Consider the following 21,093-nt stretch of genomic DNA (forward strand, 5'->3'; position numbering starts at 1 on the left):
CCAAATTTTTTTTAAAACCAGAGTTTTCTAAAGTTGACTAAATTGTACCTTGAAAGAGGAGGAACTAAAACCAAAATAGCCCCAAAGTATAGGAACTAAAAACATATTTAACCCTTTATTTTTTTAATAAAAAATTTGTTCTTCTTTCTCTATTCTTTCTCCCAAAATAAAATGTTTAATTGAAATATTTTCCTTTAATTTATTAAGTCACAGTTGAGTATATAGAATCTTAAAATCTTAAAGACCAAATGAAATTTAGGATATTAACAAAAATATCTATGATTCTTTAGATAAGGATATTTTTAAGAAGAATCTCAACTACTAATTTTGATGAGAATTCTCATTTGTTTTTATTTCCTCATAATAAATTACTTTTATTCCTTTTATTTAAAAACTACATCATCATTTACCTTTTATCTTTTGCTTAAAAATATTTTTTCATTAAACCATTATTTTCCAAAATGAACTATCATCAAAATTTTTCATCTCATACTTAATTATTTGTATTTTAAATAAATTTAACAGGGCTAAGTAAGATATTCCGTGACGAATGTAATTACTTTTATTTAACGAGACAAAGTTCTGTTTTGTTTTATAAGTATGATATTTTGTATTTAAGTTTACACTATTCATGTTATTAAAATTAAGCACTCTTTCAAAAAATTGATCATATAACCTCTACTTTGATTTTAAATATTTTTATTTGAATAAACACTCAACCTCATATTTAAAATACTAATCTTTCTAAACTTAAAAAAAATATATAAATAAGGAAATACAACACGTCTAGTATCGAAATTACGAAATATTTGATATGATTATATTAAATTAATTTACGTAAACAAAAATTAGATTAAATTAAATGATAAGTAGATATTTTTGAGGGACTTGCGAATAAAACAATATCTTGTAATTAATGGTAATGACGGTAACAGAGATATCTAACCTTAATTAATGAAGGAAGGTGTTTAATATTAAATCTATTTTGTATTTTTTGTTTTTGACTTAAATCAGGTTGTCGCACCGCATCGTATGTCTGGTTTGTGGTTTGTGTGGGGAGTGTTGGTGTTCTCCGATTCTGTCTGGGATTTTGCTCTGTTTCTTCTGTCTCTGTGGCTGTGCTTTTTCTGAGTAAATTAAAAAAAGCAGCAGCAGCAGCGCAAGAAGAACGAGAAGCAAAATTCAGAAGAAAACGATTCTGAGAATGAAGAGTGAAGAGTGAATGAAAACAGCACACAGCTCTGCCTTTTGGACTGGGGCGGTTTAGTTATGTTAGCTCGAATCGAAAAAATCAATAAGCGTTGATACACCGCGGAATCTAATAGAATCACACTACCTACAGTATTTCTGGTTTTAGGTGACTTTCTCTCTTTATCACTATTCTTTTTCATTCATTCTTTTCTGCTATTCCTGTTGTTATTATTTGTTTTTCTGACTGAAAGTTTTTTTTTTTTCTTTTTTTTAGCAAAATCTATTATGGAGGATGGGAGTAGGGTTCCGGCAGGGGATGACCCCTCTTACTGGCTGGATGCGTGTGAAGACATATCATGTGATTTCATTGATTTTGATGTCTCATCCATAGTTTCAGAGCAGCCTGACAACCCTTCCAATCAGGACTTCTTCGGTGGCATTGATAAGATTTTGGACAGCATAAAAAACGGTGCTGGTCTCCCTCTGAATCATGGCGAACCTGCTTCCAACTCTAATGGCACAGCAGCAGGAGCAGGTGAAGTTTGGTTTCCCTCCAATGCCACTTTGGCGGATGGGGGAAATCGTCATCCTCATACTCCTGTTCCTGCTTCTGCTGATGCTGCTTTTGACCATTCTGCTACTGTTCGGAATAATGGGTCGAGTAAACTGTCTAATGGGAATGAAGGGGGAGTTTTGGTTAATTATTCTAAGGAAAGGGGGGTTCTGAATGGTGGCCATGATGTTGATGGTGAAGAAAGGTGCAGCAAAAGGGCTCGGCTTGGTGGCTACAAGAATGAGAGGCCTCATTATGGCAGAGGTAATTATCAAGGCAAGGAGAGGGAGAGGTGTTTTAATAATAACAGAAAGAGGCCACGGGATAGGGATGAGGTCGACAGGAGGGACAGGGATGGTGGTGGAAGGAAAAGAGAACATTGTGGTGCTGTTGGCAGGAGGGATGTTAGAGATAGAGATTGGAGGGATAGAGAACCTAGGGGTTACTGGGAGAGGGATAAATCAGGTAACAATGACATGGTCTTTCGCCCAGGCGCTTGGGAACCTGAGCGTAATCGAGAAGAAAAAATGGCTAATGATGTGAAACAAGAGAGCAATGGAAAGCTTGATAAGAAATCTGAGGAGGCTAAGGAGAGGGTTCCTGAGGAAAAAGCTAGACAGTATCAATTAGATGTTCTTGACCAGGCAAAGAGGAAAAATACTATAGCTTTCCTTGAAACCGGAGCAGGGAAAACCTTAATTGCTGTTCTTCTTATTAAAAGTATACAAGAGAGTTTGCAGAAGCAAAATAAGAAAATGCTTGCAGTATTTTTAGTTCCAAAAGTTCCATTAGTTTACCAGGTAAAATAGTTTTTCACAATTTATTTATTATTAAATGCTTTTGGTTGTGGACATCAATGAGATTTTTGCAATGCTATGCAAGTGGTGTCATTCACAATCGTGGAAGTTCTTGTAGTTCTAATTATTTGTATAAGTATTCTGCTGTAGTAATTTCAGTTCTTTGTCTAATTACAGCAAGCTGAAGTAATTCGTGAGCGAACTGGTTATCAAGTAGGCCACTATTGTGGAGAAATGGGACAGGATTTCTGGGATGCACGAAGGTGGCAGCGTGAATTTGATACCAAACATGTATGTTTTGAACTTTTTATTGAAGATATGCTGATGTGAGCTTGCTCTCACCTTATTTTTTGTTATTCTGTTTTCTTCCCCATCTTTGTCCGTATTTTCCTCACATCTAAAGTTGGCTACTGGTTCAGTGTTAAAGTTTAGTTTTATTATTTGACATAAAGTTCTTCATTTATGTTCAATGCATATGTGTACTTCATATTAAAATTCTTGCTCGGATGTCAGGATTGTAGCACATGCAGCTTTTGTAGTTAATGATTGGCCATATCTAGCTGTATAAATTTTTGGTTCTTAGCCTGCAATAGCATGTGATGGAAAAACATTGTTGTTAACTGGTGGTGGTATGACAGAATTGCGTAGCGAATTTTTGCCAACTTTTGAAGGGAGACCTGCTATTTTAGTGGCCTAGCCACACTGGCGTGTTTCTACTGTGTAATTTTGGTATTCCATCATATTCCACTATCCACCATTGATAACACTGCTGGAAAATTGTACACAACTATTCAGGTTTAGAAAATAGATGTTAGAACCTGTTTTTTTTTTTAAATTTATGAAGTTTAGCTGTGGGATTAAGTTTTAGGTTAATTAGTACACTAGCATCTATTAATATACTATTATCTATTAGTATTAACATATCAATGAAGGATAACACTGGGAAAATTGTACACATTTGTTTAGGTTAGGAAAATAGAAGTTAAAGCCTATGCTCCTAACTTTTAGGTAAGATTCAACTTTTGTTTAATTAGTATACTAGTATGTATCGTTATTGGCCTATTTTTGTTTTCATAAATCATTTATGCTTTGTAATTATAATTGGTGTTGCTCAATGAATGAACTTTTATATGTTGGATTCATCTAAGTTGGTATCACTGAAATGGAATGCTTTTTTAGTTTCCTTGGGGTATTATAGTTCAGATTTCGGAATGTGTGGGGATGGTGAGTACGCTTGTTGATGATTTTGCACTTCAGCTTTTATTTTTCTTTTTCTTCCAATGTTTATCTCAATACTCCAATTTTTAGTCTGACAGATTTTTGTGGTATTTGTATTTGTTGGAGTTATGAAGAACTTATAACTATATGACACCAAACAATCCCCTTGATATTTGGTTTGGGCAGTTCAGGGTTTTACTAAAAATTGAAATGCATATTCATCTTTGTATTTGTATTTGTTGAAGCTCTTGTAATTTCTTTGTATTGTTTTTAAATATTAAAGACATGACTATGTGATTTGAAAATTGACTGGTATATGTTTCTGCAACTTTTATTCTCAAAATTTAATAAAAGTAGTTGGCAGATTGTTTTTCTATAAGATTCTCAAGTTTCCCCTCTAGCCCTGTTTATATTTCTACTATTCTTCCTTGGCCAGCTGTGTGTTTATACTGCAATTACTCAGTTGGCTTTTCTTTCTGTAGGTATTAGTCATGACCGCTCAAATTCTTTTGAACATTTTGAGGCATAGTATAATAAAAATGGAAGCAATCAATCTCTTGATTCTGGATGAGTGCCACCATGCTGTGAAGAAACACCCATATTCACTGGTGATGTCTGAGTTCTACCATACAACTCCCAAAGAGAAGAGACCATCTGTATTTGGAATGACTGCTTCTCCTGTTAACTTGAAGGGTAGTTATTAATTTCTCAGCTGAGCTTAGGATCCGGTGCTTTGTTACTAAGTTTTTAAAGCTATGTTTTGTTTTGAAATTACGGGATTTTAGGTATAAGAGGGACAAAGAGAATACAAGAGAATAAAACACTAATTTTAGATTAACTGAGATGTATAATGTATTGCGGTATATTCTTGCGTTTGATGGGTTCTTAAAACTAACAATTCTAAGCCTTAAACCTAACTAATTAAGGAAACAAATCATGATATGATAAGGATATTTGATAACTAATCTTAAGAGATAAAGAGGAAATAGGGGAACGAAACTTATAGGATAATCTAGATATGACTATCTTTTCTAAACATTTTACTTGGGGTTTGAAACTCTTGTCTAATAACTTAGTATTCTTTTATTATTTGCATTGTTCGTTCATTGAGTTGTGTTCAAGTTAGCATTGTTCATGCTTGTGACATATTCAGGTGTCTCCAGCCAAGTAGATTGTGCAATTAAAATTCGCAATCTTGAGAGTAAGTTAGATTCTATAGTTTGCACCATTAAAGATCGTAAGGAGCTGGAGAAACATGTGCCAATGCCCTCTGAAGTTGTAGTCGAGTATGACAAAGCTGCCAGTTTATGTTATCTACATGAGCAGATAAAGCAGATGGAGGTTGAAGTTGAAGAAGCTGCAAAATCTAGTTCAAGAAGAAGCAAATGGCAGTTTATGGGAGCTAGAGATGCTGGAGCTAAGGAAGAGCTGCGCCAAGTATATGGTGTTTCTGAAAGAACTGAAAGCGATGGAGCTGCAAACCTAATTCAGAAGTTGAGAGCTGTTAATTATGCTCTTGGTGAACTGGGACAATGGTGTGCATTCAAGGTACATACCCTTTCTTGGAGAATGAGGAATCTTGAGTTTCTTGGCCATCTTTACAAAGTGTCTTTCTTTTTACAGGTTGCACAATCCTTTTTAGCAGCTTTGCAAAATGATGAAAGAGCCAACTACCAACTTGATGTCAAGTTTCAGGAATCTTATCTGAGTAAAGTTGTTTCTCTACTGAAATGCCAACTGTCAGAGGGTGCAGTTTCTGACAAAAGTACTGATATTGATGACTTGGAGAATGGTGCGGCTCAAAGTGTTTCTGAGCATGAAGAGATGGAAGAAGGGGAACTTCCAGACAGTCATGGTGAGCTGGGTTATTTAATCAAAACTTTGTAATAGCTCAAATTTCATCTGCTTAAATTTGTAATTGTCCAGATAAGCTATATTTGTTATTCTTTAATTTGGCAACATCTTAGAGTATACACGAAATTTGGAGTATGTTTCACATGTGAAAGAGCATTCATAATTCACTACATATCTAACTTATTCATTGCTTTGTAATGATATTTAAATTAAATGTTAAAATACCAATGACTGAGATGATAAGTAGTTTGATATTTTATTTAAGCTGACACATTTTTGTTTAGTTGTTTCTGGCGGAGAGCACGTGGATGTCATTATAGGAGCTGCTGTGGCTGATGGCAAGGTGACCCCCAAGGTGCAGGCACTAATAAAAATCCTTCTCAAGTATCAGCATACAGAAGACTTCCGTGCAATCATCTTTGTTGAGCGTGTTGTTTCTGCATTAGTTCTGCCGAAGGTTAATAGACACACATTACTTCTATAGTTTCTTTTAGTTCATTCAGTTGCATAACCAATATCCTGTTGGTTCATTGTGTGCCAATACTGGCAGGTCTTTGCGGAGCTTCCATCTCTTAGTTTTGTTAAGTGTGCAAGCTTGATTGGTCACAATAACAGTCAGGAAATGCGAACCCACCAAATGCAAGATACAATTTCCAAATTCCGTGATGGGCGGGTAATATTTTGTTCGCATGGCTCAGCTATCAATTTCACATGGGTTGAAGTAATCTTTTCTATTCTCTCAATCTGACTAATGTACTCATTTATAGGTCACATTGTTGGTTGCCACTAGTGTTGCTGAAGAAGGACTTGATATTCGGCAATGCAATGTTGTTATTCGCTTTGACCTTGCAAAGACTGTTTTGGCATACATTCAATCCAGGGGGCGTGCTAGAAAACCTGGATCTGATTACATCCTGATGGTGGAGAGGTACTGGTTGTGACAGTTTTAGCTGTTGTCATTTTACTTTTTCTTTTGTTTTTCAAGTATATTTTTGTAGAGATTTAGTAAGCCCAAGAGAAAACGGAATCTCTTTTGTTTGTCCTCTGGTTATGGCCTTCTTTGATGACAGTAGTTATGTTATTATTAATTGAGGTGATGGAAGGATCTCATTCTGCATTTAGCAATGCAACTAAGAAGATTTTTATTATTTCTTGGGTTATTTTCTTTTTGTTATTCCTCCTCCACCCATTGAATTTAAATAAATTCACATTTTAGTCCGTGAAATCACAAAATCCATATTTAATCATTGGCTGTGGAATGTTATTAACTTTGGTAAATTTTCATGTAAAATGACAACAATGAAGTAGAGAAAGGACTAAAGTTAGGACTTTTTTCAAATTCCTGGACCAAGTGAAGATTATATCAAAGTTAGGGACTATAGCGTAAGTCACTAACAATTTTAGGGATTAGAATGAGGTTTACTCATTGATTTTCTTCTTTTTCTTGGTCAATTTAGTTCTTTTTTCTGGTTCAAGCAGATTCCTTGTCCTTCTTTCTCTGTGATCTATGCTATTTCTCAAAGTTATTCTTTTATCATTAATTATTTTTTAACTGTTTAATAAACTACTTTGCTTGTCATAATTATCTTTCATTACATGGGAAGTTTAAATTGGGTTTTCAGAAGTGGAAGGTAGGCTAAAGTTGAGGCAAAGTGGCCTTAGTTGGATTTGAGCATGGGATCAAATAGTCTCTTTAGAATCATTTTGCCACGTGCTGAGGCTCTTGTGATAATAGGCTTTGTTATATGACATGAACTTGTTCTTTATTTAGTATCAGAATAATTTATTTGAAAAATTTGTTTTAGATTTTTCAACCAATAGTAAATTATTCTTTGTGGAAGATTCTGCTTTTCCTTATCTGATTGTCATACTGAAAAATTGGCACTGGATTTTTTGTTGGTTATGGCATTTACAGGCATAATGTTCATAATATTACCAGACATGCATGGTGTTTTATATTTTTGTGGATGGATGCTAAGTCATTGAACTCTTTCCCTCTCCACTACTTGTGTTGTCTTGTACACAGGGGCAATTTGTCACATGAAGCATTCCTAAGGAATGCCAGGAACAGTGAGGAGACTTTGCGTAAAGAAGCAATAGAGAGAACAGACCTTAGTCATCTGAAGGACACTTCAAGATTGATTTCTGTTGACACTAGGCCTGGAACAGTTTACCAGGTGAAGTCAACTGGTGCAGTTGTGAGTCTTAATTCTGCTGTAGGTCTCATCCACTTCTACTGCTCTCAGCTACCTAGTGACAGGTGCTACATTTTGGCTTGAGATTGATAGTTTTCTTTACCGTCCTTTTATTAAGCTTCAAATTATGACTTGGATGTTTTCTATCCCTTGTCCAGATATTCAATTCTTCGTCCTGAGTTTATTATGGAGAGGCATGAGAAAACAGGAGGTCCCACAGAATATTCTTGCAAGCTTCAACTGCCTTGTAATGCACCATTTGAAAATCTCGAGGGCCCAATATGCAGTTCTATGCGTCTGGCACAACAGGCACGTGATATTTTATCATGAATTTGATTGATTCTGCTTGTTGGTTGTATGTTAGTGTTGTTTACAATAGTATGATAGTCTTTGTTTGTTGACTGTCACTTAAGAGCTGAGTCAGCACAGTAGTCTTTGCCTGCTAAGCACTCTTCTTAGAGTATCTATAAATGTGTACTCTACTGAATATTTCAGTAATAATGAAATATATCTTCTCTCATTATTTCTTTATGAATATTAAATTTTAATACTGCTCAGCTTTATCATGAACCATTTGTTAATTTGGTGTTTTGTAGGCTGTTTGTCTGGCTGCTTGCAAGAAATTGCATGAGATGGGAGCATTCACTGACATGCTATTGCCTGATAAAGGAAGTGGGGGAGAAAGAGAAAAGGATGAGCAAACTGATGAAGGAGATCCACTTCCAGGGACTGCTAGACATAGGGAGTTCTATCCTGAAGGTGTGGCTGACATACTGAAGGTTGGTTCTTTCTGCAAGTTATGCAGTCTAAGCAATCTTTTTGTAGAGTTTTGTATAGTTGAGCAGTACACCATTTATCATTATTCATTTGTAAAGAAATTCTTAGAAAGTGCACTTTAAATCTAATTCAACCTTGCACAACCAACTTATATAGTGAGATTTTCACTCACTTATATGCTCTAATTTGGTCCATATCTCTAGGTGAAGTATGATTTCCAACACACCTCCTCATACCGAGGATTAAACATCTCAAATATAGGACTAAATACTTGTGAGTGGTCTAATAGCAAGTGATATGGTAAACCAAATAAATCTCGTTAGGATAGACTTTGATATCATCTTAAAAAGTGAAATTTAAACCTATTTTAACTTTACAAAACTAACTTGTAAGTGAGTTTTGTGCTCATTTATATATTTTAATTTGGCCATATCTTTAGTTTATGTGAAATCTTCAATAAAAATCTTGTATAATACCTTAATCCAGTGGTATGATTTTGAGTATGCCGAGGGTTGGTTCTTTAAGTTATGTAGTCTAAACAATCTTTTGTAAGGGTTTATTATATAGTTGACCGGTACACCATTTATCATTCTTCATTTGTAAAGGAAGCTTGTATGTTTTACCTTTATTCTGGTGCTATGATCTTGAAGGCTTTGAAGATGATTATTAGTAATATGAAGAAGAAAAGTGGAAACAAGTGCAACCTAAATACTTCCTGTATTTTGTAATTATGTTCTACCCTCTATGAATTGAATAACTCAGTTGTGGTCTAAACACACAGAAGTCATTATATATGCCTTGTTTTCTCTCTTCTCAACACTTCCCATTCAGGAAAAGAACAGGGATACCTTCTAGAAAAGTGAATATTCACCAAATTTGTATCTGTCTGGCCACATGAATGCTATTTTAGTCTTTAGTTACAGGATATGTTTGTTGTCTTGACCTCATTATTGCGTAATGGCATTTGAATTTTCAGGGAGAATGGATCTTATCTGGAAAAGATGCTTGCAACAATTCCAAATTGCTTCAACTTTACATGTATGCTGTGAAGTGTGAAAATATTGGCCATTCAAAGGATCCGTTCTTGATTCAAGTTTCAAATTTTGCAATACTTTTTGGCAATGAGCTGGATGCAGAGGTAGTAATTTGTATTTGTGCTACTGCTTCTAGTTCCATTTTTTTGCATTATAACACATTTTCTCCCTTTCTAATCACCCTAATTTTGTAGGTGTTATCGATGTCAATGGATCTATTTATCGCTCGAACCGTGACTACAAAGGCATCTCTTGTCTTTATGGGGTTGATAAATATCACTGAGAGTCAGGTTGAAAAATTAATCAGTGTACTTGTTTTAAATGTTCATATATTTTTTTAAAAAATAGTTTCTTATGTCCGAGAAACCTATTTTTTCATGACATGCAGCTGGCATCCCTGAAAAGCTTTCATGTAAGATTGATGAGCATTGTCTTGGATGTGGATGTTGAACCATCTACCACACCTTGGGATCCTGCAAAAGCATATTTGTTTGTCCCAATGTTTGGCGATAAGTCTGTAGATCCTATGAACCAAATTGACTGGTGTCTGGTTGAGACAATAATTGGAGCTGATGCATGGAAGAATCCCCTCCAGAAAGCTCGACCAGATGTTTACCTTGGTACTAATGAGAGAACATTAGGTGGAGACAGAAGGGAATATGGATTTGGAAAATTGCGTCATGGCATGGCTTTTGGGCAAAAATCACATCCCACCTATGGAATCAGAGGAGCTGTGGCCCAGTTTGATGTGGTGAAAGCTTCAGGGTTGGTTCCTAGTAGAGATTCCATGCAAACACAAAAGCAAATTAATATTACGACCCACGGAAAATTGATGATGGCAGATACCTGTACTAACGCAGAGGATCTGGTAGGGAAAATTGTAACTGCTGCTCATTCGGGGAAGAGGTTTTATGTTGATTCTATACGCTATGACATGTCAGCAGAAAACTCTTTCCCTAGGAAAGAAGGTTATCTTGGTCCTCTGGAGTATAGCTCATATGCTGATTACTACAAGCAAAAGTATGATATATTACTAATATTGTTCTCTCGTAGTTTTTTCCCCTTTGTTTAAAATATTTCTTTCCTGATGCAGTCAAGACTCCCTATCCCATTTTTTGAACTCTTTAGTTTCCGTGTGTTTTTTGAAAATTCTTACTAATAACTTGCTGGCCACATTGCACCTCTAATATTGTGCAGGAAGAACAAGGGGTAAATCTTAATCTGTGAAGGAATCTTCTGTTGTCACCTCTAAATAGTGAGGACGTTATCAACAATGTTCCATGGAAAGTGACAATAACTTCTTGTTCCTTCCAGATTAGAGAAGCTTTTTGTCTCTTCTTGCACAATTGAGGGTGCGAATGGCTACCGGTTCTTTTTATTATTTGGGTGTAGATATGGAGTTGATTTGATTTACAAGCAGCAACCTCTAATAAGAGGGCGTGGTGTATCATACTGCAAGAATCTTCTGTCCCCTCGTTTTGAGCACTGTGAAGGTTTGTTCTCATAGTTTCTATCGTGGAATTATTGTGCGTCGTAAAATCTGTGGACTCATGTTTAATGGGAAATGTCAATTCATTGTATAGGACATGAAGGCGAATCTGAAGAGACACATGACAAAACTTATTATGTTTTCCTTCCTCCCGAGCTATGTCTTGTACACCCACTGCCTGGATCACTTGTCCGTGGTGCCCAGAGATTGCCTTCAATAATGAGGAGGGTTGAAAGTATGCTACTTGCAGTTCAGCTGAAGAATATGATAAACTATCCTGTCCAAACTTCAAAGGTATCTTATCTGCTCGAGGTATTTGTGTTTCAGTTCTAGTTTCTTCACTTAACCCATGCCTTCTTTGTGAACAGATCTTGGAAGCCTTGACTGCTGCCTCTTGCCAGGAGACATTCTGCTATGAAAGGGCTGAGCTTCTCGGAGACGCCTACCTGAAATGGGTTGTTAGTCGATTTCTTTTCTTAAAATACCCTCAGAAACATGAAGGTCAACTTACTAGGATGAGACAACAAATGGTCAGTAACATGGTATTATATCAATATGCATTAAGTAGAGGGCTTCAATCATACATTCAGGCAGATCGCTTTGCTCCATCCAGATGGGCAGCTCCTGGGGTGCTGCCTGTCTTTGATGAAGATACCAAGGATGGGGAGTCCTCTTTGTTTGACCAGGAGCGATCCATTTCTAAAACTGAGAAGATGGATTGTCACACGGATGCATATGATGATGAGATGGAAGACGGGGAGCTTGAGAGTGATTCAAGTTCTTACAGAGTTCTGTCCAGTAAGACACTTGCAGATGTTGTGGAAGCACTGATTGGGGTATATTATGTAGAAGGTGGTAAAAATGCTGCCAATCACCTTATGAAATGGATTGGCATTCAAATAGAGTTTGATCCCGATACGATGGATTGTGCAAGAAAGCCATTTAATGTTCCAGATAGCATACTCAGGAGTGTTGACTTTGATGCTTTAGAGGGTGCTTTAAATCTAAAGTTTAAAGACAAGGGGCTGTTGATAGAATCCATAACGCATGCCTCCAGACCATCTTCAGGAATATCCTGTTATCAGCGGTTGGAGTTCGTCGGTGATGCTGTCTTGGATCATCTTATCACCAGACACTTGTTTTTTACTTACACAAATCTGCCACCAGGACGTCTCACTGACCTTCGGGCTGCTGCTGTAAATAATGAAAATTTTGCACGTGTTGCAGTTAAACACAACCTTCATGTACATCTCCGACATGGGTCCAGTGCCCTAGAGAAACAGGTCTTGTTTCGTTCTATTGACTTTTTACCATTACCTTGAGATGAATCATATGACCTATCTGTAATATTTCAAATTCTTTAAGCGAGCTGTTGATTTTGTTGGTTGCGTACAGATTAAAGAATTTGTGAAGGAAGTTCAAGATGAATTGTCAAAGCCAGGTTTTAACTCCTTTGGTCTGGGAGATTGCAAAGCTCCCAAGGTCCTTGGTGACATTGTCGAATCTATTGCGGGTGCCATTTTTCTTGACAGTGGAAGGGATACTACTGTTGTTTGGAAGGTTAGTTGCTAGCTTTTAAGCATACAGACCATTCCTTCCAGTGTTCATTTACAAAATGGAAGGAAAAAAAGAGAAACTAATGGAGAATATTATGGGTTTCTCAATTTTGCCAGGTTTTTCAGCCTCTTCTGCATCCTATGGTTACCCCAGAGACTCTGCCCATGCATCCTGTGCGAGAGCTGCAGGAGCGATGCCAACAGCAAGCTGAAGGCTTAGAGTATAAAGCAAGTCGTATTGGCAATTTGGCCACTGTTGAAGTATTCATTGATGGGGTGCAAGTGGGAGCTGCTCAAAATCCACAGAAAAAAATGGCACAAAAGTTAGCTGCCAGAAATGCCCTTGCTGCTTTGAAAGAGAAGGAGGTGGGAAAAACTCAGGAAAAGAATGATGAAAGCGGGAAAAAGAATGGAAACCAGTCATTTACTAGGCAAACATTAAATGATATCTGTTTACGAAGAAATTGGCCTATGCCATTCTACAGGTATATGACATTATGAAGTTACCTACTTAGTATTATAACTGAACGATCTAAAACTTTTTTAACACAAACTTGTAGGTGTGTGAATGAGGGTGGTCCAGCACATGCAAAGAGATTTACATTTGCGGTGCGAGTCAATACTACTGATCGGGGATGGACGGATGAATGTGTTGGAGAGCCAATGCCAAGCGTCAAGAAGGCCAAAGACTCAGCAGCCGTTCTTCTCTTAGAACTACTAAACAAATTATACGTGAAAAAGATGGAGTGATTTTTATTCCCATTCTATCTAGCCAAATATTTAAACCATTCCTGTGCATCGGGTATTTAACCCAGCATATTATCAACTGCTTCAAGCCATGTCTCAATCAATGGTTGAATAAATAAGAAGAAACAAGGGATGTTACGATTTACTAATTTATTATATATGTAACCAATTATGTGATTCCTCTGATAAATTCACAAGAGATATAGCTTTTAGTTCACTTTGTCGTCTTTTTTTCCTACATGTATTTCATGAGATCTTAATTTAATATTTACGAGCACTCATCTTGGCCAGAGGTACATAAAACAAATTGCTATTGAAGGTTAAGCATACTATTTTGTAGCTTATATGTATTCTAGAAACAGCTCATGTAAATTATTGAATTACACAACGATGTTGCACTTTTACTCGAGAATTTGAGTCTACAATGAAGGTTACAATAGGACTTGAGTCAGCATTAATGAAATACACAGCCAAATTATGGCATGGAAAGTGGTAAACATAGTTAAAATACTTCAATTTTGATTATTTTACAAGACTTACATACATTAAGCACGGTTAATAAACCAAACAGGTTGTTTATTATCCGGCTAAATACGAAAACTAAAAGGTATAGACAGGTTTTAATTAAGATATATTAAAATACAGTATAATATGGCTTATTCCGATAGTTGATGGAGAACGTAGAATAACATATTTGTCTATCGCCTCAAGGTGTGCAGAATATACTCTGCATAGAGATCCCTGCACCAAATTAGAGGCAAGGTTATTAGCTTAAAACATGTAGCAGATTGCAGATTTTTCTTTTTTGGTTTCTAAAAAAAAGGCATATTTTAATAGGTGTAACAAAGTGTGACGTAAAATAATGAGATTCTTGCACTATAGAATGATGTTAGCAGAGTGACAGGATTTTTGTTTAAATTGGATTGGATGCGTATACATTGAGTATTGGATGGCATCAACAGCAACGCTTGCAGGTAGAAAGTCATTAACTGCTACTTCCTTGTGCTCATTCTTTTTGTCTTAGCAATGTGTTAAGAAACAAATCTCAAATTGTGAAGAAAAGATAAGAAATAAACTTAAAAGATTGTAATGAATAGGATACAGTCTTCAAAGAAGCGTCGGATCTCAGAGATGCGGTGAGGTGCAAGTTCTTTATAGTCTGTAAAGTGTTTATATTCTGGGTCATCAGCGCACACTGCAATAATTTTATCATCTTTCTCTCCCTGTGTCAAAAACACATTTGTTATTGTGTAATGGGAATGATTTTATTGGCTTAGAAAGCAATAGAGGTAGATAGATACCTGGTCAATCATGGGCATGATTCCAATGGCCCTGGCTCGCAGGAAACAACCAGGAAGTACTGGTTCCTGTCCGTCAGTGATTCATTCAGTAAGCTAACTATGTTAAGATGCCTATGTTTAGGATTTCTCCAGATGGATTTAAGAAAATAACCACAGGGTTGCTTGTTGTATGAATTATATTAATTTGAAAATGATAATGGTTTACCTGCATGAGGACCAAGACATCCATTGGATCATTGTCTTCACACAGTGTGCGAGGGATAAAACCGTAGTTATGAGGATAAACAACAGATGAATACAGAATCCGATCAACCTGAGCATTATTAGGATAGTAAGAAGAACAATCCAAAGCACAGGAGTGGAGACTTCCATTCCAATAACCATGCAATTAATTTGTACCTTAATTAATCCAGTCTTTTTGTCAAGTTCATACTTGACCTTGCTTCCTTTAGTGATCTCCACAACCTGTGGGAAGAGTCAAATCCAAATAAGGAATTCTATTCAACTTTTTCATTTCTACTTAGCATGGGACAGAGATTCATGCAAATCAGAAGAGAAGAACTTACACAGTTGAAAATCTGAGGAGCCTCCGGTCCTGCATATTTTTGAAACATGTTTTAAATTTTGAGCTATGACGTAAACTGAATGCAAATTGGCAATGTATAATATCTGAGCAACAGTACCAATTTCAAGATCATGCCAAGGATGGGCAGCTACTGATCTCCTTGACAAAGAAGAAAGAATTCTTTCATTCAAACGGGGAACTGGACGATTTTCTTGAGCTTCTTCGCCATTCTCAGCCATCTTTAAATCTATATGGGATGAAAAAAGTCACCCAAACACGGTGCATGCAAGAAATCATACAAGGTTTGAGAGAAAGAAAAGACGTACCTTGATGAGCAGTAAATAATGTTGATGGAAGAAATTGCTAAGGGTTGATGTATTTATATGAAGATTTGAAAGACTTGGTCAAATTTATTAGAGCATTCACTTCGGTTCTTCATGAAATTTAGCACTCCATCACTTCTTTCCTACAAATTTCAAACTTCCTTATTTTCTGTATTAACCACTAGATTCTCCGAAAACCATGTTAAGCGTAACACATTTTTAGAACTTCTTCACCTTTTTTCCCGTTTTATTCTTTTCTACTTTTCTATCCCTTGAATGCTGTAACATAGCATTGTAAAAGAAATGTGAATAGCATCATCTATTTTATCTTAATAAAAACGATTTAACTACGACATGTGTCAGATGGAAATTTTCTAGCTTTTTCGAAAGTTTTAATGATTGATAAATAAAAAAGTGTTTTATATAGGGAAATATGTTGTATTATCCGGAGTAGTTTTATTAATGTAAGAATTAATTAAATTGAATATCCAATAATGCAGAAATTCTTGCATAAATTTCGTCTACGTTGTGCTGAAAAAACGCATTTTTATTGCTTCAGTGGATATGAGATGCATGTGAAATCTATTCTAATCAAACATGTGGCAGTTGAAAGAATACACAAATTGATTATGTTACACGCTTCTTTTTTCTGCATAAATTTATTCACTGGTTTTTATTTTTAATTTCTTCTGCATACATTCGCCAAATATAATATATTGAGGTTTTATAATTTAGATCTCATGTTATCATTGAATAGTTTTGCATTAAGAATAAACATTCAAGAATAACAGCTTCTGTTTTGGATTTCAATAATATCACATCCTTAAGAAGAAAATGTCAATCAATATACATTAATGTTTAACTTAAAAAATAGAAAATACATGATTAAAATGTTAATCTAATGAGTTATCAAAAGTTTGTTTCTTTATTCGAAGCTGTCATCAATTCCATTAGTTAAATCCAGCTAAGATTGAGTTGTGAGTAAAGAATTTAGTCATCCAATGAATCAGAGAGTTGGGTATATGCAATAAATTGAAACATTCAGAATGCACAGAGATTTTCATCTGAATGGTTACAGCACTGTTAATGGCAGATGATTAAATTTATTAAAGTTACAGCTACGGAATACAGTTGCTTTTGTACCTTAGTGAAGTATGTCAGTAGCAGAATATTGGATGTACAGTTCACACATAAACACGTACAATTAAGGATCTTTATCTTGTTTTTTAGACTGGCAAAACTAAACTGAGCAGGACATAAAAAGGAGGAAAAATTCAAGGGACATTCATAGAATCAGGAGACATTGATATCATCTGAAGAAGGCTTGAATTTGAGAATGTCTCCTCCAGTGCAGCTCCTTTGCTAATTCCTCCATCAAGACTTTCTTTAGTCAACTGTACTAACTCCCTCACAACATCAACCATTCCCAGCCTTCCATCAACACCAAATAAGAGGCATCTTGTCGCAAGATCAGCAATGATCTGCATTTGCTCTTGCCGATACTGTGGTTGTTCATCATAGCAAAGAAAAGGGTCAAATATTTCTTCAAATTTTCCAGCCCTTATATGCTGCAAGGCTGAACTTGGCAAATCCAAGCGATTTGAGCCTGAGATGATTTCAAGAAGCAACACACCCATGTCATAGACATCATTTTTGCAGATGCCAAAGCCTTCGTGGTTCTTGTGTAAGTGAGAACCATAGTAAAAATTGGAGTTGAGCAGACCAAATCCTGCAATCTTGACAGAATAATCATCATCAAGGAAGATGCATGCAGATTTAAGGTTATGGTGAAATATGGGAGGAGAGATCTCGTAGTGTAGGAATGAAAGAATGCTAGCTGTTTCTGCAGCGATAGTCAATCTCCTGTACCAATCTAAACGTAGTTCTTGTCCTTTGCTTTGATGTAAATGTTCCTCCAGAGTACCATTGGAAGGAAACTCATAAACTACTAGAGTGTTGCCAGATTCAATACAGCAACCAAGAATGCGGGCCATGTTTCTATGCACGGTAGAGGACAGAACCTCGATCTGTGACAGAACTTGAATTAAGTCTTTCTTCTCACATTGTAATTTGTGGACAGCTACGTGAGATCCATCCCTCAAAACTCCAGCAAAAATTGTCCCATTGTTGTCATGCATAAGTTTTTTACCCTCTTCAAAACCTTTAGTGGCTTCCTCTAGCTCGTGGAGGCTGAACAGTCGAGTTTTACAAGCTTTGGGGATTGAAATGTTTTGATAGTAAGCCTGCTCCGTGTCAAACATCCCTGGTTTTGCTGGCCTTTTAAGAAGATAAAATAATGCAACCAGGGAGGCAACGATCAGAACTGGGCCAATGATTCCTGCATGTTGAGTTTAAAAATGCTGTTAGATTGATACAAGAAATGTAAGTATATAATATAACAGACCATGACTACCAGATTATATATATATATAGCTTAAGGAAAACGGTGAAGAATTGAAAGCAAATCTGGTAGTCATGAATCCTTGTTGTGACCTCTGCAAAACTTGTTGAATGTGTTGTATAGTAATTTTGGAGTTGGCACGCTCGAGACTTTAGGAAATTAAGTTTTATTTGAATGTTACTGTTCTCTATTACGTACCGGCAATGATAACAAATTTCCTCTGATCTTGTCTTTTGATGTTGCAGTCACTTCCATATGCTTCCTTTCCGTCCTTTATGCAGGCTAACAGGAATACATCAACCATAAGCAAATGTCATACTTAAATGTATAAAAATATGTAATGGCATTAAAACAAATAATATTTTTTAACCCATACTCACCCTGCAAACATCCAGTTCCATTAGCAAAACCATCACCAACATATCCATTTTGACAGACACATCTGACTCCTCCTTCGATTGATGTAGCATTGATCATGTCAGCATTTCTTGCACAAACTTGGTAAGAGGAGTTTCTGGGCAGTGCCCATTCCAACTTGACCCCACGTTTTCCCCAAGTTGAGCCTCGCAAAACGGCCCAACTAGAAACCCCCCTGCATCCAAACTGAGAAAACACCGAAAATCCATATCCAACATGCCATATGGTATGGTCGGAGAGTGGATAGCAGCAGGCAAGGGAGCCTCCACCCCTTCCATCACAACCAGGCAAGTCAATAGTTTCACAATCTGCTTTGCAGAGAGAGGAATCCTCACAGTCATAGAGACCAATAACATTGTCCACCGAAACTCCAAAGTTATCCTTCCCTGCAAAGCTTCTGTCAAAAGAATTCAAGTCATTGTACTGTCTACAAGATGATGAGCCGGGAAAGTCCACCAGCACGCCATCTGGGAAGAACTCCAAGACTTTGTAGCTGACCGAGCCAATTCTGAGGAAAAGGGTAGATGAATTTGTGCAGGAGAGATGGAAAGCAGTGGAAATTGAGTGACAAGAAGAGTTGACATAGAATGGAAAAGGAAGATGGAGGTCCCCACATGTTTCAGTGCAGAAGTTTGGAGGCAAAGAGAAAGAAAATGGGAAGCACAGAAGAAGTAGAAGAAAAGTGAGGAGAAGAATAGGTGACATTGTAAGGAAGAAGAGAAGTGAGTGGAGTGGAAGTGTAGTTGGTCTGTAATTTAATGAATATGAGTGTAAAAGTGAATGAGAGAGATGAAGATGAAGATTTGATGAAGACGTGGCAAAATCAGGGAGGTAATGGGTAGTGTGAAGAAGGCATAGAAGTTGGAGAAGGAGGAGACGATTGGTCTGAGGAATGGGGCACAGTTCGTATCAGAATAATACATTGGAGGTTGTGCTGAGCGAGCGTGGCCAAGCTTGTGAGCATTTCAATCTTGTTGAATTGCACAAAGCTTAATTACGTAGCATAGACTATTGTGATCTTGCATGGGAATCGAGATTTCTTGCACAAACTCACACCAATAATCAATATACTATATACATTGAAATATGTATGAATTGAAATTGAAAGCAGAGGGCATTGCTTATACGTGCGTGTGTATGATAAAATAAAATATAGAAGAAGATAGTTTAAGGATCACGGAATGTCAGTGAGTTAGATCTGTGAACAATGAATGTATGGAAAGGAATATGGATGCGTACCTTACAAAAAGAGAAAAAAAATAAATAATTAATGTTGTTGGGGACCCACATAAACCTTAACCTAATATAACTCATCATACTGTGTTAAAATGTAATGCTAGGTAACTAGAATAAATAGTTTGGCATTCATTGCTCTTTACCAACATTACTCAGATTATACAATCTATTGTTTTTTGGCTATACAGAATCATTATAGTGACTCAAAACAACATGTAATTATTTTCAAACATCTAATTGTCAACACATAATTATGTTGTTTTGTTTTTTTTTCACCACAAATCTTTCTATATGAAGCCGAAAAAAGTAACAGTGATTCTTGGGATCTTAGGTGAGAAGCAAGGGGTTTCTTCTTTTCTTTTAGATGTGTAAATCGAGTGAAAATAATCTCAATTTTTTAACCATGGTAAACAGAGACTAAATAATAATAATAATAATAATAATATACAGATAATAATATATTCCGTACTAATATTTAATGTTCAGGTGTAATAAATTTATATATTTTTATAATATGATAAAATTTATGATATTGTCACTCTACAAATCAACCAAAATCTGAAGTTAACTCAATTTCTCAAAAAAATTCAATAACGCCATCACCTCAAATGCACACATAGCCTTAGGTTTAGACAAGCAAAAATCATTACTTTTAAAACTCATTTTATCTGTTGTAAAATCAGAGATCGGACCCATGAAATGATTATTATTCAAATCCAATCGTTCCAACTTCATCCCATTCAAACCACATGGAATGAACCCAACAAACTCATTCCCATTAAGATCGAAATCCCTCAGCAAGATCAAATTCCCAATGTTCATTTGAATACTCCCACTAAACTTATTCCCATGAAGCCACTAAACTTATGTCCAATGAGCACCCCAAGTTTTAGCTCCAGACGAAGTAGGTTTCGCTCACGCGAAAGAGTTTCAGCGGCTCAACTTTAGTTGCAGGACATTTTTAGCTCAAGCAAAAATATTTTAGCTTAAGTGAAAATATTTAGTTCAAGCGAAAATTGTTTAACTTAAGCGAAAATATCAGCAAAACTTGTGTTTTAGTTTTCTGCAAATCTCGCTTAGGCGAAAAAGTTTAGCCTAAGCGAAAATAATGCAGTTAACACCGTTAGCTTGTATTTAAGGAAGATGACTTGATTGACACATATTTTTTCTATATGTGAACGAAATTGACATTTTTCTAAAAAGGGAATGAATTTGACACATTTTAACCAAACTGGGAACAAAAAAAGCAATTAAACCAATATATTATACATACTAGTTAAAATTTACTTATATGATTATTAGAGGATTATCTCTAAATAAAATAAAAAAATTGCTCGGCAATTCAAAGTCTTCAAAGTTAAATAGTAAAAATTCTTAATCTGTCTTGTTTAAATGCATTCTTATTATATTTCGTAATGTGAATAAATCTAAAATATGAA

At 35.9% G+C, this 21,093-nt stretch overlaps 3 protein-coding genes across 4 annotated transcripts; 1 reads left to right on the forward strand and 2 right to left on the reverse strand.

Annotated features, from left to right (window-relative positions):
• The first annotated feature begins 1,023 nt into the window (after positions 1-1,023).
• LOC106760113 (endoribonuclease Dicer homolog 1) lies at positions 1,024-13,628 on the forward strand. Its single transcript, XM_014643543.2, has 21 exons — positions 1,024-1,357; positions 1,466-2,544; positions 2,719-2,832; positions 4,242-4,452; positions 4,913-5,307; positions 5,383-5,614; positions 5,898-6,070; positions 6,164-6,286; positions 6,381-6,541; positions 7,640-7,873; positions 7,967-8,117; positions 8,405-8,587; positions 9,562-9,723; positions 9,814-9,909; positions 10,008-10,639; positions 11,012-11,112; positions 11,203-11,402; positions 11,477-12,391; positions 12,504-12,668; positions 12,782-13,149; positions 13,225-13,628. Exons 2-21 carry the CDS (start codon positions 1,477-1,479, stop codon positions 13,412-13,414), a joined length of 5,874 nt encoding a protein of 1,957 aa, XP_014499029.1. The 5' UTR covers positions 1,024-1,357; positions 1,466-1,476; the 3' UTR covers positions 13,415-13,628.
• Positions 13,629-14,000: 372 nt separating this feature from the next.
• On the reverse strand, positions 14,001-15,618 carry LOC106760206 (soluble inorganic pyrophosphatase 3). Its single transcript, XM_014643674.2, has 9 exons — positions 15,604-15,618; positions 15,396-15,524; positions 15,279-15,307; positions 15,112-15,177; positions 14,918-15,025; positions 14,713-14,778; positions 14,514-14,634; positions 14,349-14,430; positions 14,001-14,152 (listed from the first exon to the last, which is right to left on the reverse strand). The coding sequence occupies exons 2-9, from the start codon at positions 15,514-15,516 to the stop codon at positions 14,110-14,112; spliced, it is 636 nt and encodes a 211-aa protein (XP_014499160.1). The 5' UTR covers positions 15,517-15,524; positions 15,604-15,618; the 3' UTR covers positions 14,001-14,109.
• A 40-nt stretch (positions 15,619-15,658) lies between these two features.
• On the reverse strand, positions 15,659-19,557 carry LOC106760020 (probably inactive receptor-like protein kinase At2g46850). Of its 2 annotated transcripts, XR_002667664.1 has the most exons (4): positions 18,382-19,557; positions 18,200-18,283; positions 16,744-17,938; positions 15,659-15,743 (listed from the first exon to the last, which is right to left on the reverse strand). XR_002667664.1 is itself a non-coding variant. In XM_014643459.2 (3 exons), exons 1-3 carry the CDS (start codon positions 19,121-19,123, stop codon positions 16,875-16,877), a joined length of 1,890 nt encoding a protein of 629 aa, XP_014498945.1. In that variant the 5' UTR covers positions 19,124-19,557; the 3' UTR covers positions 16,605-16,874. The 2 variants fall into 2 exon arrangements, 1 of the variants encoding a protein (XP_014498945.1); XM_014643459.2 differs by lacking the exon at positions 15,659-15,743 and having other exon boundaries at positions 16,605-17,938.
• Between the last annotated feature and the right edge of the window lie 1,536 nt (positions 19,558-21,093).

The sequence above is a fragment of the Vigna radiata genome, chromosome 5 (genome assembly GCF_000741045.1).
Source record: "Vigna radiata var. radiata cultivar VC1973A chromosome 5, Vradiata_ver6, whole genome shotgun sequence".
NCBI lineage: Eukaryota > Viridiplantae > Streptophyta > Magnoliopsida > Fabales > Fabaceae > Vigna > Vigna radiata.